At 39.8% G+C, this 19762-nt stretch overlaps 1 protein-coding gene across 1 annotated transcript in view; it reads left to right on the top strand.

The window, feature by feature from the left end:
- Positions 1 to 4143: 4143 nt before the first annotated feature.
- The window catches only part of SLC5A12 (solute carrier family 5 member 12), a 47514-nt gene continuing 31895 nt past the window's right edge, over positions 4144 to 19762 (top strand). Inside the window, exons 1-6 of the mRNA XM_026512211.4 lie at positions 4144 to 4818; positions 12275 to 12340; positions 13508 to 13559; positions 14546 to 14613; positions 18865 to 19019; positions 19138 to 19278. Coding sequence (XP_026367996.2) covers positions 4480 to 4818; positions 12275 to 12340; positions 13508 to 13559; positions 14546 to 14613; positions 18865 to 19019; positions 19138 to 19278 — 821 coding nt within the window. The 5' untranslated portion in view covers positions 4144 to 4479. The remainder of the gene's footprint in view (positions 4819 to 12274; positions 12341 to 13507; positions 13560 to 14545; positions 14614 to 18864; positions 19020 to 19137; positions 19279 to 19762) is intronic.

Raw genomic sequence — 19762 nt, 5'->3', positions numbered from 1 at the left:
TAGGCTGGTGATGGGTAGTAAGGAGGGCACGTATTGCATTGTGCACTGGGTGTTATATGCAACCAATGAATCATGGAACCTTACATCAAAAACCAGGGATGTACTGTATGGTGACTAACATAATATAATAAAAAGTATTATTATAAAAAAATAAAAAATAAAACATTTTTTTAATTGGGAAAAAAAAACTTTTGCACAGCAAAGGAAACAGTCAACAAAACCAAAAGATGACCAACAGACTGCGAGAAGATATTTGCAAATGACATATCAGATAAAAAAAAATTTGCAAGCCCCACATCAGATAAAAGGTTAGTATCCAAAATCAATAAAGAACTTATCAAACTCAACACCCAAAGAACAAATAATCCAATCCAGAAATGAGCAGAAGACATGAACAGACATTTTTCCAAAGAAGACATACAAATGGCAAACAGACACATGAAAAAAATGTTCAACGTCACTTGGCATCAGGGAAATACAAATCAAAACCACAATGGGATACTACCTCACACCACTCAGAATGGCTAAAATCAACAAGTCAGGAAATGACAGATGTTGGCGAGGATGTAGAGAAAGGGGAATCCTCTTACACTGTTTGTGGGAATGCAAGCTGGTGCAGCCATTCTGGAAAACAGTATGGAGATTCCTCAAAAAGTTGAAAATAGAGCTACCTTATGACCCAGCAATTGCACTACAGGGTATTTACTCCAAAGATACAAATGTAGTGATCTGAAGGGATATCCACACCCCAATGTTTACAGATAGAGGCAATGTCCACAAAAGCCAAACTATGGAGGGAGCCCAGACGTCCATCGACAGATGAATGGATAAAGAAGATGTGGGGGATATATATATGTGTGTGTGTGTGTGTGTATGAAATCTGGTTATTTTCAACCACGTGGATGGAACTAGAGGGTATTATGCTAAGCAAAATAAGTTAATCAGAGAAAGACAGAGAATTATATAATCTCACTCATATTTGGATTTTAAGAAACAAAACAGAGGATAATAAGGAAGAGAAAAAAATAGAACAAGACAAAATCAGAGAGGGAGACAAATCATATGAGACTGTTAATCATAGGAAATAAACTGAGGGTTGCTGGAAGGGAGAGGAGTGGAGGGATGGGGTAACTCGGTGATGGATATTAAGGAGGGCACTTGATGTAATAAGCAATGGATATTATATAAGACTGAAGAATCACTGACCTCTACCTCTGAAACTAATAATACATTATATGTTAATTAATTATATTTAAATTTTAAAAATTTGAAAAAAAAGAACTTGCTACAAGCAAAGTATATATGCACCCCAATGTTCATAACAGCATTGTTATTTTTATTAAGGAGATTATTACTGATAACAATAACAAATCTAACCTATTAGGCAGTGGGTAATTGGATAATGGAGCCTCATTAGGGGAGAATATGTGTATGTTGGGTGGAAAAGGTAATAACATCTTACCTTCTAACAAAGGTTCCCACCTGAGCCTAAGGAATAAGATACAAATGTTTGCATTTGGGGCCTACAAAAGGGTGCAGGAGATACTGGGGTTTCTTTAGATCAAGAAGTGTTTTCCCCTCCCTTCCATGTTAATATTTTTGATATAAGGATGTACCATCTAAATGATATAGCCATTGGGGCACCTGAGAGGTGGCTAAATTGGTTAAGCATCTGTGTTCAACTCAGGTCATGATCTCAGGGTCCTGAGATCAAGCCCCACATCAGGCACCCTGCTTGCTCTCTCTCCCTCTGCCCCTTCCCTTGCTCTCTCTCTCTCACTCACTCTCTCTTAAATAAATAAATAAATAAATAAATAAATAAATAAATAAATAAACCTTTCAAAAAATAATTGATACAGCCATTGAATGTGTTGGTTCTGTTTTTTTCCTTGAAAAATTATTAATAAGTTGATTCTGTGCCTTGTAATCATCATGAACCTTGCAGAGAGTGAATTTCACTGGGAAGGAGGAAGAAAGTTTAAAGACGTTGAATGCTACTGAAGGGAGAAGAAGGGTTTCTTAAAATAGGAAATAGCTGAGAATTAAGTTAATAAACTGACACTGCACCGTATAGTCAGCAAAATGTTGAAAGCAAAGCATATTTTATTATGAGAGGCATGAAGTTCCCTTCACATACCAAACCATTAACCACGCTGCCTTCCCACAGTTTCGAAATCCAAGACTAATGGAAGTTATGCAGACAATACTGTTTCTTGACAATGGTCCATTAAAACCAGCAGTACTCATGGACTCGTCAGCTGCAAGCTTCTGTTATTTAACCCTGGGACCTCATAGATTTAATGATAATGTTTTGAACAAATATTCATCTGACTGGAACAAGTTGTTCACATGACTTGTAGAGTGAATATTAACGCTTAGTTGGTGTTAATATTAAAGTATAAGGTAGCCAAGTCTCTGAAAGCCAGAGTTCTGATTTTCTGCTGAGACCATTAGAAACAAAACCCTGTTATATAATTAGAATACTGCATGATAAAAATCATTAAAAGCATAGGTTAAACAAAAGTATTCAAGGCCTAGTTTCTCATTAACACTGACCATATCAAGTCTGCAAATTTAGAGGAAGAATTTTAACAACAGGACACAGATAGCTCCTGGCAGAGGGCTTCCATATTTATTCTTAACTGAAAGTATATTTTGGCTATCAGGGCTTCCTGTGACCTAATTCAAATCTGTGGGGCAAAGTAAGGAGTGAAGACAGTATCCAGATGAAACAAATAATCAAAGATGTGTTCAGTTATCCAGAAGTCAAAAACAAAATTAGAATTTCCTCTGTTTGACAGAAAATGTTTCTGGTTTCGGGCATACTGAATAATTAATATTTTCTTCTTTTGCTTTGTTGATCATTTCCTTATTTTCCTCTTTTTAAAGATTTTTTATTTATTTATTTGAGAGAGAGAGAAAACACATGTGTGGGGGGGAGGCAAAGGGAAAGGGAGAAACTCAGCAGGGAGCCTGATGCGGGGCTCGATTCCAGGACCCTGAGATCATGACCTGAGCTGAAGGCAGACACTTAACCTCCTGAGCCACCCAGGAACCCAATTTCCTTATTTTCTGCAGTGACTACTATTTCTTGATCACTATGGACCAGGCCTTGTGCCTCTGTCCCCCGGAAGCCGGTCATCTACAACGTCTGACTGACTCATACAATCACATATATAGGTTCTTTAAACTAGCTGAGGATACTCTCAGAGTTCAAAGTGAGAATCAAGGGAGGCTGCTTCCCACAGGAGCTGGGTGGAGAGAGCAGGTGTGAGTCAGGGAAAGCTCCATAGAGCAGAGGAGACAGGAACTAGATCTTGTGGAATAACCAGGCTTTCTAGAACTAGGTCTCAGGGAAGACCATTGAGAAAGAAAAGAAGTATGAACAGTAGAGAACAATAGAGAAATTGTCCCCCAAAGGCTTAGTGGGGATACTTCAGGACAATTGACACTCCAACAAGAGCAGAAACAGGAATCTATAACTGGATTTTCACCTTCCTTTTGTCTTGTCCTAGTACTAACTCTGACTAGCCTCCGGGTGCAAGTGTTATAAATATCGAAATGAAGGAGAGACAGGGAGATAAAATGGAAGACTACAAATGGTTTATTCATTATTGGTAATTAATTTTCTGAGTTAAGAGAGAATCAACTATTATGTTTAGGAATGTTCCACTCTAAACACCAGTAATAGCCAATGAGTCAGCTATTTTAGCTTTCATTTTACAGATCAGGGAAAAGAGGGTAGAGAGTTTGAGACACTCAAAGACTCTAATAACCTGTTAAGGTCTTATTTCCCCCATGTTCCAGTTGAAGCTCAGAAATGTGAAATGATTTGCCAACAATTACACAGCTTGCTTACAACTGAGCTAACTTGAGCAAAGGTCTCCTGATTGCCAGTCCTTTGCTCCTTTCCTTCCACAACCACAGCCTCGGAAAATTACAGGTCCCCCTCCCACACCCTCCCTTACTCAGGGAAAAGACACCCCTGAGGGTGGTGTTGTGTATTGCAGATTCCATTTCACTAATTAAAAATGCTGAGATGGTCAACTTGTATCACTTCCATCACTTCCCCAGTAATGTTTAACCTTAAATAAAAAAAAAATCTAGAAGATAAAAGAGCATGTTATCTGGCAAGTCCATTCCACCCCCAAGGTTATTAATTTCAGAACACATCTGAACTCCTCTGTGGCACATGCTTTAGTAGGGGAACAGACAGCTCCCAGCCCGGTCAGATTTCAAGTTCTCATCTGTTGGGACCAACACCACTACCAGATTCTTCTTTGTAGTCAACTTCCGAGGTATTCCCCGAGTACAACGTGGTGTCTGAAGATCCACTCAAGTGCCTGTGGTCATCAGTCTCCTCACAAAATCACAGTCTCCTCTCTTGGCAAAACATCTACTGCCCTGAGCTTTGCTTTTGGGAACAACTTCTCCCTGAGACCCAGTTGAAAGGAACTCTCTGGCGCCAAACTTCCCAGCATGGAGGCCAAGAGTTTCGCAGTTTGGGATTATGTTGTATTTGCAGCCCTCTTTGTCATTTCCTCTGGAATTGGGGTGTTCTTTGCTATAAAGGAGAGGAAAAAGGCAACTTCAAGGGAGTTCCTGGTCGGAGGAAGGCAAATGAGCTTTGGCCCTGTAGCGTTGTCTCTGACAGCCAGCTTCATGTCAGCTGTCACTATCCTGGGGGCCCCCTCCGAGGTGTACCGCTTCGGGGCGTCCTTTGCTCTCTTCTTCATTGCATATGCATTTGTCGTCATCCTCACGTCAGAGCTCTTTCTCCCTGTGTTCTACAGATCCGGCATCACCAGCACGTACGAGGTAAGACAGCTCTTCTCTTCTTCACTTTGGGAAGAGTCGCCATTTCCTCTCCACTCGGACATTCCCCCCCCCCCCTAATAAAATACATCATCTTAATAACACATGGTAGTTGAAAAGCACATGTATTTTCAGGACGATTATGCATCACGGTAAAAACACATTTTGTGGTTATTGGGAAAAGCTTATCTTTGGACACACAGAACTGTTTTTCCAACTGTAGAGTGAAAATACAGACCCAAACCCACAAGGCTGTCTCAACGATTAAATGAGAACCTATCTGTTAACACTTAATGCATTGTCTGACTTGTAGGAGAGTCTCAATGAAAGAGAGCTGAAGTTATTATTTGCATTATTCATATCAGCCTTCTGAAAAGCATGCAGAGCATACACTGTAAATATTGTCATTTTCCAGATAAGAAAACTGAGATTGAGATAAATGGCTCAGTCAAGATTATGTAGAGTAGATAAAGCCTACTGAGAACCCATTTTGTCTTCATCCCTTTCCATCACATAATAGAGCTGAGTACTTTAATATAGGTTATTGCCATCAGTGGAGGAATGGTAATGTTTTTAGAAAGTTAGAAAACATTTTAATGGGGGGGAGGAACTGCTAAATGATACAAATATGGGGATTATGTTGATGAGAACAAAATGGGGGCAGTGGTGCTTTGATTTGTAATAATTCTCAAGAAACATAGCATGTTAAAAATTGAGTTTGCATGTCCAATATTTAAGCGTGATCATAAATCAGTTTCTATGAGAAAGGTGTTTATTTTCCTTACCCAACACCATCCCTACCAAGTCACAGCAGAGGACCCTTAAACAGATCTCTCTCTCTTTTTTTTTAATTCTGTAAACTAAATGATTATAAAGAATTGCTCTGGACTTCAAAGGCCACTTGGGTAAATGAATACTTTCCAAAAGGTCTTAAAACTTGTGATTCTGCAGAAAATCATAATCAAATAGCCAACCTCAAACTCTTCTCCCCACCAAAAGTAGGTGATCAGAATTGGGTAATGCAACAGCTACTATCTGGGATGTAATTCAAGGGGAAATGACTCAATTTATGATTAGTCCTAAAATATAATTGCACATACCCCGCTGCTCATTAGTGTACTTCTGAAAACATAAATATATCCTTAGTTTTTCCATTCAGCTGTTAAGGTTTGACTCCCAAAGTCATGGCTAGCATTTTTTTTTTCATTGCTAGCATTTTAAAAAGAATTGCCTCGAGAACTATTAGAGAGAGGAAGACAGAGGGAGAAAGGGAGGAGTCAGAAAATGGGAGTTCGATTTCAAAGTCCATTTCTTAAGAATAGGATGACTTTGTGCAAGTTACTAAGTGTTTATTGGCTCTGGTTTCCATGCAGAACATAATACCTTCCTTCTTTCATGAAGGTTTAGTTAAGTGTGAAAGAGCTTTTTAAATTATTAAAAAAATAAATTACCCGCATGTGGCAAAACACTTTTACAACTAATCCCATAATCCATTCCATACTCATTAAGCGTCTACTATGTTTCGGGCCCACTCTAGGCCCTGGAGGGAGATAAAGCATTAAACCAGATGCCTGCTCTCATGGGGTAGAGAAGGTGATCAATAAACACACCATGGAAGACAATCATAACAGAAAAGTGTTTGCTATCTGACTGTGTGCTGAGCACCACTCTAGCTACTTTACATGATTAAATCATTTGGTCTTCAAATAACCTTTTCCAATAGGTTTTATTATTATCGTCCCCATTCAAGAGACTAGAAACAGGAAGCACATAGAGTTAAGTAACTTGCCCAATGTCACACAGCTAGCAAGTGGCAGTTTTTCAAACCTGGTCCCTAACTTTAGAGACGGCATGCTGAATCACAAAGCTATCCTGCCCTACTAAATGCAATAGAGAGTAAGGAAATAGGATAAGGGAGAATGTAGGAATTCTGCTTCGGGTGGAGAATGCCAACAATTCATATGGGGTGGTTAAGTGAGACTTCAGGGATAATTGGGCATTTAATTGGGGACCTGGAGAAAGCAAGCAATCGCACCATAGGAGGGAAGAACATCCCAAACTAAAGGAACCACAGATGCAAAGGGAAGTGTGATTAGCATGTGTGAAGGACAGCAAAGAAATCACTGTGCTTGGAGAAGGGTGAGCCAAGGGGAGAAAGGTGAGAGATGAGAACAAAGAGGTGGGGGCCCCACTCGATGGGGTGTGGGTGTGGTGTCAGACATAGGGGGCTTTGCATATTTATGGGGTAATGTGGTTGTGCAGTGAGTGGGGTCATTACTGGAGTTCAGTGTCTGAGCAGGGACGCCAGGCGCCTTGCAGTAGGTAAGGCACATATACGCAAAGAGTAACTGCACCACCATCTGCTTAGGGATTTTTAATGCCCTTATGTTCCAAACCTACTGCAAATAGAAATTAGTAGTACTTTGCTACATAATAATGTTAACTTTTTTAAAGAAAGATTTTATTTATTTATTTGAGAGGGAAGGAGGGAGCATGAGCCGGGGGGAGGGGCAAAGGGAGAGGGAGAGGAAGACTCCATGCTACGCAGGGAGCCCGACCCGGGTCTCCATCCCAGGACCCTGGGATCATGACCTGAGCCGAAGGCAGACGCTTAACCGCCTGAGCCACCCAGGTGCCCAATAATGTTAACTTTTTAAAATAAGAAGTTATACACACACACTATAAATTAGTCTATTTCCTCCAAATTAAAGTGGAATAAAAACATTGTCTTGAAGTTATTGAAACAGGACTGAGCAATCTATTCCAGATGTGCTGCTCACTACACAGTTAGTTGTAGCTGGTTTTCATAAAGCCATTCAGTCACTGCATTAAAACAATTGCAAATATGTAACTGAGGAAATTTGAGACTGCCTTTTAATTATTAAGTTAATACAGGTATAGGAAATATAAGGGTTTCATTGAATTTAATTTATAAAGTTTGTTGCCCTGTACGTGTTTTTTAATTTTTAGTACCCTAATAATAATGACTTCAGATTGTGTAAAGTGTATATGGGGCAACTTGGAGATTGCCTTTTGCTTTATAAGAACTGGCAGTACAGCACAAGGATTAAAAGCACGGACTCTTGACTCTGTCTATTTGGTCTTAAATGCTAGCACTGCCACCCCCCAGTGCGTGACTGGGAAAACTGCTTAATTTCTCTGCACCCGATTTCCATGTATGTGGAATCATGATAACAAAGCACCTGTCTCACAGGACGTCTGTGAGGAGTAACAGAGGAGTCACATGCAAATACTTTTAACAGAACCTGACAAATGGTAAATGCCACATAAGGGTTTTGTATTATTATTACTTATTATTGTTGTTGTTCTTGTGGTTAGTGTCCCCACGTTTCTACCACTGGAGCTCTTTGTAGAAGCTTGAATTTATTATGTTTCTTTGTTCATCCTCCATTCCCTGTTACCCAACCACAGATATTCTTTCCAAGGTCTTTTAAAGTACTAAGGACTAAAAGAGGTGGAGCCTGTTTCCCTACCTCTTGAATCTGGGATGGCCTTGTGATTTGCTTTGACCAATAGGATGTGGCAGAAGGGAAGTGTGAATTTAGAAAGCCTCGGCCTCATGAGGTATATAGCTTCTGCTTCTGCCCTCCTGGAATGCTGTCCTGGTACCGCCGTGTCAGGAAGCTGGGTTGGCCGGTCCAGCTTCTGAAGGATGAGCGGATACACAGAGGAGAACAGAGGCACCCTAGCCAACCGCAGCACAACTAGTAGGTGTGTGAGTGAGGCCACGTGGACCTTCTCACCAGCTGAACTTCCAGCTGATCGCAACCTCATGAGGGCGGTGGGGAAACAGAGAAATAACCCAGCCAATCTGTAAAATTATGAAAAATATGAAATTTTTTTTGACATTCATTTTTTAGTTTTATTTTTTCAATTACAGTATAATTGATTAAATCCTTCATTTTTAAACCAATGAGTTTAAGGTTGAGTATCATACCACAATAGCCAACAGAGTTAAATGCTTTGATATACAGGGGGATTTCAAGACCAGGAGGTGCCATCTGCATGACTTTATCACTAGCCTGTCCCATGTCAAATCATGAGGGCGTGTTCTCACCCTCGCGTTAAAGATTAGGCTCAGTCATTTGCAGTGTCGTGCAGTTTCATTATCTCCACTTGGATGGTGTGTCATTAGTTATTTCCTTCTTTCTCTTAGCACACGCTAATAAACCTAGTCCGTTTTTACTCACCCTTAGCACTGGTTTATAGGCTGGTGTCTGCCTGCCTTCTCATTTTTCCTGGACTTCTTAAATGAAGTGGCTTCTGAATTACTTACTTCTCTTTGATACAAACTTTTTCATTATAATAATGCACAGGCTTCTACTTTTTTAATATCATCTTTTATCGCGGTTTCTAAACATTATAGATGACATACTGTGAAGTTTCTTTCCTTTTAATTCTCCTTTCAATTACATTTGTGGTGTTGTAGTAATTACATTTAAGCTCTCAGAAATTAGATGTTGTATAAGATGGCATTGTTGAGTATTATTTCAGCATAGTAAATGATGCTACAAGATGTTTTACTTTAAGATGGGTATTCAGGGTCTGGGAGGGTTTGAATGAATGTTATGAAGCCTTTTAGGTGGTTGTAAGGATTGACTTCTGCTCTCCGTGAGAGAGGTCATGACAGCGTTTGGGCAGAGGAATGACACGATGGGATTTGCATCTTGCGTGTTGCTCTAGCTGGATGTGGGCAGTGAGTCTGGGGTTTTGGCTGCTGTAGCAGGGCTCCGGTTAGGAGGCTCTTGCTGTAGCCCAGGCAAGAGCTGATGGGATGCCAGTGGCAACAGAAGAGATGATGCAAGGGACTCGATTTTGAAAGTGGGACGTGGGCACCAGGATTCTTGTATAAAGTAGATGTGGGGAGTGAGAGGAAGAGAGGAGTGAAGAATGGATCCATGTTATTTGAGTTCAAACCAACATGAGGAATGGACTTATTATCTACTAAGATGGCAAAGAATGTGGCTCTATCAGGTCTGGGGTTTTGAAGATAATCAAATACGATGATGGGAAGTGTCACCTGTGCAATTTTTCAAAAACAGGCATGAAGCATGCGACTTGTGGGTTGAACTTCCGTTTTTACTTCTGACTGTAATGATAGATAAACACACATCAAAGAGGACCATTGAGCGAGGGAGGAGGTAATTGAAAGCCTGGGTAAACACATTCTTTCAGATGGATTATTGCGCAGTTGGGATGGTCTCTCTTGTTTCATGGATGAGTAACCAAAGGCTTAGGTCACGGTGAGATATGGCAAAGCTCAAGCTAGAATTCAGAAAGGCCTACTTCTGATCCACTTCTTTTTATTTTTCTCCTCTTTTTCTCAATACCACCTCTCCAGTTGGACTGAATTGGCTGAATTTAGTGGAACTAAACTGAGATGTTAAAACCCTTGACTTTGTGCTGATTCCTACAGCAGTTTCCTCACTGTCTCTCCATTTTTCAGGAACAATTTCCCCTTTGCTTTCCCATACTCCAGGTGCCACCCACTCCCAAAGCCAATACTGCATATTTTGGGGCTTTGTTACAACATTTCTCTACTCCTGGTACCAATTTTTAGATTCGTTATGTATTGCTGTGTGACATATCACCCCAAAATAAATTTCTTAGAACAACAATTTTATTTGCTCACAGTTCTATGGGTCAGCAATTTGGTCTGGGCTCAGTAGGGCACAGTGAAATAGTAAGGTTCTCCTGGTCTCGCTGGGGACTGCCATCAGCCACTGCATTAGCTAGTGGCTGGTAGGTCCAGGGGAACTCAGATGAGACTGCTTGTCTGTATCGCACTCGGTCTCATCCTCCAGCAGGCCACTTTGAGTTCTTTTGTGTCACAGGAAAAAAAAGTTCCCATCAGCAGGACACACCTTTTTACATGAACATTTTTAAAGTCACCATTTGCATTATATTTGATTTAAGTTACATTCCCCCAGAAGCAAATCCTGAGACAAGGATTTGAATGCAAGTCATTTTGAGGGAAGTAATTTCGTTGAACATTGGTAGGCAAGTGGCAATTAAAATATGGAAGGAAATGAAGCCAATAAAAGGTGTATTTTCGAGCAGGTTACTACTGTAAGCAATTGAGGTTCAATCTCACTGGGGACTCTGGAAGACATACAGATCATGTCTCAGGGTTGTCCTTCCTGACCGGCAAAGAAGCCAGGATATTTTTTGTCTGACTCCCTTCTGTCACTGGCTTTCAGCCAATGATAACACCCCCAGGCATTTCTAGCCTGCCCTGTGCAAGGGCTGAAATAAAGCCCTTAAGCAAATGATCACAGGTGCATTTAGAAGCCATCAGCATGTACCAGAATAGTGAGTGCCAATAAGCTCAGGCATTGCACTCACAGTGACTGCTACAGTCAGTAAGATCCCACTATATTCTTGGGCTTGTCCTTGGCATTATCATTTACTATGCCACTTGAGCCTTATAAGCACCAATTTTAGAAAAGAAAGCTATTGTTCAGTGCAGTTAAGGAATCTTTCCAAAGGCACATGATTTGAACCTAAATCGTCCTCATCACAAAAGTTTTGCATCATTTTCCATCCTATGACATCTGAGACTTGTCTCCTCGCTGACTTCCTTACCTCTTTAAGAATATTTTCCTTATAGCTGGTGCCCTTAGTCACACACCCACTGGACTATCTCCTGACTCACAGTGCACTGACTCTATCATCTAAAGAAAGAGGGTCTACAAATAAGATGGTTATTTTCTCGGAGTAAAGGTTGAACACGGTAAAGAAAACAAAAGATAAGTCTGAGCAGTACAAAGCATGTTGATTGAAAAACACGCCGTGCTTTTATGTGGAGCATAACTAATGGGAGGGCTAGTGGTATGACTTAGGGTAGGAAGGGTATAGATCAGACAGTAGAGAATATCAAGTGTGGGGTGTCTACTTTGTTTGTTGATAATGGAGAGTCAATGAAGATTTTAAGAAAAAGAGCAACATGATTAGAGCCTTGTCCTAGGAGAACCAATGTATGGTTGATGGAATGGATGGGCAGGGGCTGGAATTAGGGAGATCAGCTGGGGGCTACCGCAGTCACCTGGGAAAGAGGAAATACAGGTCTGAGCTAAATTTGGGGGAATGGGATATAAAAGGAGACAGTGGCTTCAGTATAGTCAGTAGGAAGAACCCTGGGTAGAAAGTCAGAGGATCTGGATTTTTATTCAAACTATAAAAACGTAAAAATAAAAAAGCATTTATCTTCTCTATCATGAGAAGCTTAAGGAAGAATTGAACTTTCATAGAGCTCTGATATTTCTTTGACTTCAAACAATCCATATTTTTCTGGTTCTCTCAAGTATATATAGCATAAAATCATATTATAAATCTGAAGCACTAAACATAAGGAATACAAGAAAAAAGAACCTTCTTAGCAGCGTTTATGTAAATAACTCACGGGCTCTTTGCTTGTCTTTCTCTCTGTTCTTTCCAGTACTTACAACTACGATTCAATAAACCAGTACGCTATGCAGCCACTGTCATCTACATTGTGCAGACGGTAAGGGGGAAGGGCTGCTGCAGTGTGAAAAGCGTGGGGTGACAAGATACGGGTTTGTTTACTCCAAGGGGCAATGAATGCAACCAAAGGACAGACCTAGCACGAAGAAGAAACTACTTTCTGCCAAGGATAGCACTTTTGAGATCTGTGATTACATGGAAAGTTATCCACATCGTACAGACCCCGTATATTCATCCACATAATAAATAACAAATAAATGTATATTATAAACCACAAAGGAAAAAAACAGCATTAAGAACTTATTTAAAACTTTTATTTCACTTGTACAAGTTGCTTTGGATATGAAATGGTCCAGGAATTAGTTTTTCACTAGTTAACTGCATTGAGCCAAAAATGCCCATTTTGTTGAAAATCATTTTAAGACACTACTCGCACTCTCCCCTTTTGTACCCCTCTCCCGCTTCCTAGGCTCTGTGTGCCTTCATGCTGTCCCCCACGGTTGCCTGTGGCACACGGCCGGTATGCGTCCTAAAACTCACGAAGTACTTTCTGCTGGAAAGTCACCTTCTTCTCTTTCTTAATCAAAACTCCCACCCACTGACTGAAGGATTTAAGAGAGAGAAAAGGGGGAAAGCCGTGCTCCCTGACCTGCTCATACACTTTTGCCTTCTAAAACCCTCACATGAATCTCTAAATGGTGAAATTCCATTTAAAATAAAAATGGGACCGCACCTGCTTCTTTCAGCATAGCAGTCGCAACCCTCGGAGTTCAAAGATGTACCCATGAAGTGGAGCCCCTGTGTTGTTAGTCTTCCCTGTGCTGTACTGTCTCCATTCTAAAATCTCTATTTCAGCAGTGTGCTAAAATGAGGTTGAGTCATCGTGACATATGCATGGGGGCGGGGGTGGGTAGAGAAAGGTTGAATCGAAACCTTACCTTGAAGCCTATTTTTGTTTCCTTCAGAAATATGCCATATTTGGCCATAAAATCTCAAAATTCACAGCAATCTTCAAAGTCCAAAGCTCTTCCCGTTTGCCCACTAATGACAGTAATCAATGATTTCAAGATTAGAGTGGTTGCCAATGACATGTTTAGTGACCATGATGAGGGAAATAGGTCTCTAAGGTCAATAAGGAATCTTTGAGTCAGGTTTCCCTTCTATGTCACTTTTCACACTGTTCACCTGACTCTGGCTTCCCCACCAGATTCTCTACACAGGAGTGGTGGTGTATGCTCCGGCGTTGGCACTCAATCAAGGTGAGTTACTGATACTCCGTTGGGTACTTTCCATCTTTTGTATGCTTACATTCTCACCTTGAGAAATACACATCCATCTTGTTGGGGAGACATTCCTGCAGTGAGGGAGCTTTAATTACTATAGCCATCACAAAAGAGAGCTCCAAAAATCTAACTCTGAAAATAGCACTGGGTGTTACATGCAACTGATGAATCACTAAATTCTACCCCTGAAACTAATAATACACTATATGTTAACTAACTTGAATTTAAATAAAATCTAAAAAAAAAAAACACAAAACAAAAGAACGCAAATAATTAGTTAATTTGCCCACAAGTTTTCAAACACCCAGTTCGATTGTCATTTGTTTGTTTGTTCTGTTTTTTAATCACCGAAATGATGGCACTTTGGGGATTGCATACACACAACCACTAAATACGTTTAGTATTAATACTAAATACTCAGTGATATCATGAAGTAGATAATCTGAATAAGGGGGAGTAAAAGGTACTTGTAGTAATTCTTTTAAAACTTACACTTGACCTTTTTGAGAGAATAGAATCCTAGAAACAAAAATTTAAAAAAAGATGAAAATAAATTTCATAATAATACCTATAATATTAGAAGTCCTCAATATTCAATTTAATCATGCTCTGTGCTTATATTGAGAAATATTTGTCCATGGCTGATGTTTAGGTGGTTTCAAAGTACTCAGGCTAACTTTGTTAAGAAAAAGCAAACAGTTGGTGCAAAGACTGGAGGCTACAGAATTTTAGAAGGAAAGATTTGGTTTTTAACATTACCTAAAAATTATAGACTGCATTAAAGTATAACAAAGTAATAAAATAATCTTCATCAGAGGTGAATTTAATAACAGAAAATTCTAATCTGATTTCCATTTGCCCACAAAGAACACTGACAAAAATATTGTGATGTTTTCCTCTTAAACCTTGCTCTTCTACTTTTCTCAGAGAAACTTCTTTCAATATTTTTTCTCCTTTTCTAGTGACTGGGTTTGATCTCTGGGGCTCTGTGTTTGCAACAGGAATTGTTTGCACATTCTACTGTACCCTGGTATGTATCTAACCGTGAAAAGGTATTTAGCACCCTCTCCTAATATGGCATAAGGGCAAATCTCCAACAACAGGGTATCTAATTATAGCAGAAATTGCTATTCCAAAATTAAATAGAAATGTGCTGACTTATCTGTCAGTTTCCTGAGGAAGGTACTGTTGTTTTATTTAAAATTCTTTCAATGCCATTAGTAGAATTGGGTTCTGGGCTCATTTGAGAAAGCCACAGCAAAGAAAAGATTTCATGAAAAAAAAATCCCTCCTTGCTTAGAGGAAACAACGTGCCTGTTAACAGTAATTATGAACCGTGGGCAGCATACACTTCCCTGTCTGGTGATTGAGAAATGCACAACGCTTGTATGGATGATCAAGGATGGCTGGTATTTTGTAAACTGGAGGATTCTACAGCCTGTTGTTTCTTATTTATGGTTAAGCTTGGATTACAGTACCATTTGGCTTAACACATGCTCAGTTTTTCATCAAGGAATCTGGGTGGTATTGGCAACATTATTTATATAATTGTTAAAATCAGTTTAGTTCAACACACATGCATTGAGCGTCTATTATTTATCATGCTTTGCAAAGGGAAGCTTTATTCTTCTGAATCAATCAGAGGCTGTAAGTAACCAATTAAAATAGGCACATGGTTTTCAGAAAGCAGGTTTTTCTTTCCTCCTTTATAGAGAAAAATAAAGTAATCCTGTATTATCATAGAGCAGGCCATCCAGGTATTTTGGTATTATATGTGTATCAGGTACTCTTTGAACATAGATCATGAAATACACAATTTAAAAATGTCTTTATCTCTCCTTTTCATACACGCAATTGCCACCATTTCTTTGCAGTCCAGAGTTTTGTCTTTTTTGTTGTGGTGGTTCCATGCTCACCACCATAGCTCTATCCCAGACACACATCTCTTACGTAAGTTAAAAATAGCTCCTGCTCCTTATACATCTGCCCATAAGTGACAGATTAGTTGGTCTGAGGCATTTACCCATACAAGGACAACTAGGCACATTGCCAGGGACACTGAAGGCAGACTTCTTAGCAGTAATAATGGACGGCAGAAACAGTGAAATAATGTCTTCAAAGCATTGATGGAAAACAATTGTCAACCTATAATTGTGTATTCAGCAAATCTAACTTTTAGGAACTGTCAAGAACCAAGAGAATTTACCACTAATCTAACTTCCCCTGAGAAAAACCTAGAGGAAGTACTGTGGGAAGAAGGAAAATGATCCAGTTTTGGATAGAAGAAGTAATGATAAGAAAATAAAATAATAAACATTTAGTAACTCTAGTCAAACAATTTTTGGTGCTTGATGATAAAAACTAATACTTTCATGGTATAGCATAATTTACATATTTAATTATATATGTTATAATTCATAGTATAATTAAATATACTACTACTGATCATTATTATATGTAATATTGGGCTTAAGAAAAAGAATACCCTTCGTTTGGACAATAGCATGTAAATCAGGAAGACAGTAATCAGACTTGACAATTTTATCATCTTTGAATTGTTGAGGATTAAGACAGTCTTTAAATTTAGACTCTAACTTAAAAATTTATGGCAAAATTTCAAGGGGACCCGTTTAAATAAAATGGTCAAAGTGGAAAAAGGGAATTAAAACAAGACAAAACAAGACCTCAAGTGATTTAAGCAAGAGAAGAGGAAAAAAAGCATAGAGAAAGCACAAATAGAAACCAAAAGTAAGATGTCAGAAACAAGTCTGGATATTTTAATAATTGCAATAAGCTAAAACGAACTAAATTTGCTACCTCTTAATTGGTTTCAGTGATTCCCTCCACCCTGCATGCCTCTGGAAGATTAATCTTAATCACCCATTTCTTCCTGCCACTTAACTGAGCCAATTCTCTTCGCACTTCCCATTGTTTCCAGGATAAAGTATAAGCCTCTTAGCCTAGCGTTGGAAATCTTTCATGACTTCCCTCAATCCGCCCATCTAATCCCTTACCGCACCTCTGTCCCCTCTCTCCTCTCTCCAGCCAGGTTACAGGCTTCCGGATCTCACTACAATGGTGGCTTATTTGTCTAACATGTGTAGCTCCTGTTGCAATCTCTTTATAACCCTGCGGATGGTTGCATATCTAAGAGAACCAGTGGAAGAGATTAAAACAATAAGTGATTGCTGCCATTCAGGGGCTTGCAATCTAGTGAAGTAAACATTAGATTTCAAACAACACAGACTGATTAAATACATCAGTGACACCGCACAATCAGGGTTATAGGTCAGTGGTGTGTGTGTGTGTGTGTGTGTGTGTGTGTGAGTCTCACTGTATGAAGGAATTATAGAGTCAGACAAATTTTCGTGGTAGCTGTAATCTGTTTTTTGATAAACATTTGTTAAAGTGGTTTGTTCTCTTGCCTCATGTCTAGCTGAAGTTCAGGTTTATGCATATTTTTGCATAACCAATAGCAAGTAGCCGCTGTAATCTAAGGTCTGTGACATTTGGTCTTCATATCTTCATATCACTAAACTCTGATGTGTTTTGGGTTTAGAAGGCTTGATGTCTTTAGAGAAAATCACAACACCGTTACTTGGGAGGTAGGAGGTAAATACTGATTATTCCTCGTGTCAGGATGCGAACGCAATGTACAAATACAGTTCCTCTGACAGGGACTTTAATGTCTACTTGTCAAATTGCATTGTAATTACAAAAGAAATGGTGGGACAACGCCAACATCTTCTTTCTTCTCAAGATAAAGATGAAGCCTGTCATCTTTTCACAGAAGTCCTTGACACTCTGGAGGAGTAACTGGGGATGATAATTCTATTTTTCAATGTTAAAAATACCGCATGTTTCCATTCTCATAGTACTTATTCATTTTCAAAGCACTTTTTTTTTATATCACTTTGTTTAATCTTTCCCAATTTGCTTATTCCACTTTCACTGTGGTCCTGAGGGACTCTATACCTGGATTACTCCAGGAGCCTCTTTCTTGCCTTCTTTCCTCTTGCCCACCTGTTCTCAACTAGAATTGTACAGTAGAATCCCTGTGGGAGCTTTCAGGAAATAGTCAGGATTGGGTCCTAACCCAGATCTCAATTGATTCAGAATCCTGGCGGTTGGTGCTAGGGCACTGGCATTTGTTTGCTTGTTTTCAAATTCCCCAAAGGATTCTACAGAGGATCCAGTTTTGATAACCAGCACGCTAACCTCCTGCCTCATCACTCTGTCCTAAATTCTGCTGTGAGATTTATCCTCTGGAAAGTCTGCCTTGCTCACCATCCTCCAGCCCTTAAAACTCCTTTCTCCATGAATGTCTGGAACATATCTTTCTTTCCTAGTTCTTCTCTTCTTTCTCAGCATTCTACCATCTCAGTTCCCCCAGATTTATCTACTGTCACTAAATTTACCAAAAAAAAAAAAAAAAAAACCCTCAAGTTGTAAAAGCCAGACCCAGATGATTATCCTTCATTCCCCCACTTCTTCACCATCTGTATTCAATTATTCACAAGTTGTGTTGATTTGACCTCCCAGTTATCTTTCAAGTCCATCCATTTCTTTCCATCTCTATCATGCTACAAACCTCTGTCCTCTTGGGCACAGACTACTGAAATCAACTCTGAGATTATCTCTCACTCCTTCTTTTCCTTGGTCCAGCAATCTGTTATCCACACAACCACCCATGAAACCACTATGAAGCAAACAAAAAAAATCTCTCATCACGTAAATCTCTTTAATGTTCTCTCATTGCTCTTGAGAAATCATTTAAATAGCTTTGTCAAAATCTGTGTGTTCTGGCCTCTAGCAAATTCAGCAACCTCCCTTTGGGCATTCTGTATATGCTAAATCTATATATTCTAGCATTCTTTCATTTCTCCAGGCAGCCATACATCTCCATCCTTCACACATGTGGTTCCCCTCTCTTCTTGTCCTCTGTACCTCGTAAATCCTACTCATTCTTCACAACATAGTGAAAGAAAGAAAGAAGAAAGAAAGAAAGAAAGAAAGAAAGAAAGAAAGAAAAGAAAAGAAAAGAAAAAAGGAGAGACAGGAAGGAAGGAGGAAGGGAGGGAAGGAATAAAGGAAGGAAGGGAAGGAGGGAGGGGGAGGGAGGAAGGGAGGGAGGAAAGAAAGAGGGGGAGGAAAGGAAAGAGAGAGAAAGGAAAGAAGGAAGGAAGGGGAAAGAAAGATTGCATCAGCAGAGAAATGGAACCGAACTGGAAGACTTGCAGCCTTCCTTTTCAAGAATTCACATCCATTCTCTCCATTTCAGGGAGGATTAAAAGCAGTGGTGTGGACAGACGCATTTCAGATGGTTGTCATGATTGTGGGATTCTTAACGGTTCTCATTCAAGGATCAGCTCATGCTGGTGGATTACACAATGTCATAGAGCAATCAACAAACGGATCTCGACTAAATATATTTGAGTACGTCCAATACTACTTTTCCATGTTTTATGAAGATTTAACTGTATGACCTCGGTAACAAATAATATTTGGGCATCAAAGGGATATCTTTGTTCGCTCGCTTCTCTCTGCCTCATAGCTTTGACGTAGATCCTCTCAGGCGCCACACTTTTTGGACGATCTCAGTGGGAGGAACTTTTACGTGGCTCGGGATCTACGGGGTTAATCAGTCCACCATACAGCGATGCATCTCTTGCAAAACAGAAAAACACGCAAAACTGTAAGTTATAAATAAACATTTCTGTTTTCTTTGCCCTTATTGGGTACTTATTATATGCTTCCGTGTGTGTGTGTGTGAGAGAGAGAGAGAGAAAGAGAGAGAGAGAGAGAAATGGAAAGTTTATTTAACCCTCCAAGCGATTTTTGGAGGCAGGCATGACTACTCCCATCTCAGCAAGGAAGTGGGTTCGAGCTCACGTCTGCCCGCCTGTGCTCGCCGTCATTTGCAGCCGGCACTTACTGAGAACTTACCAGGCGAAATTAGGTGCCATGGGTGACAATGCAGAGGTAAATAGCCTATTTTGCTTCCTCAGAGTTTCTGTGATGAGATGGACCTTATGACTGACTTGATTCAGCCTGTTGTCTCTTGAGTTACTAATTTTCTTTTGATGGACACATCCTTAAATCTTCCAAGGAGAGGTTTAAAAGAAGGAAGCCAAGGTAACGAGGTAAGTCGCAATGGGCCTTTTGCCAATCCGGCTCTG

The sequence above is a fragment of the Ursus arctos genome, unplaced genomic scaffold, assembly GCF_023065955.2.
Source record: "Ursus arctos isolate Adak ecotype North America unplaced genomic scaffold, UrsArc2.0 scaffold_23, whole genome shotgun sequence".
Classification (NCBI taxonomy): domain Eukaryota; kingdom Metazoa; phylum Chordata; class Mammalia; order Carnivora; family Ursidae; genus Ursus; species Ursus arctos.
The sequence above is the reverse complement of the archived record's forward strand: the minus strand, read 5'-3'. Positions and strand labels throughout refer to the sequence as shown.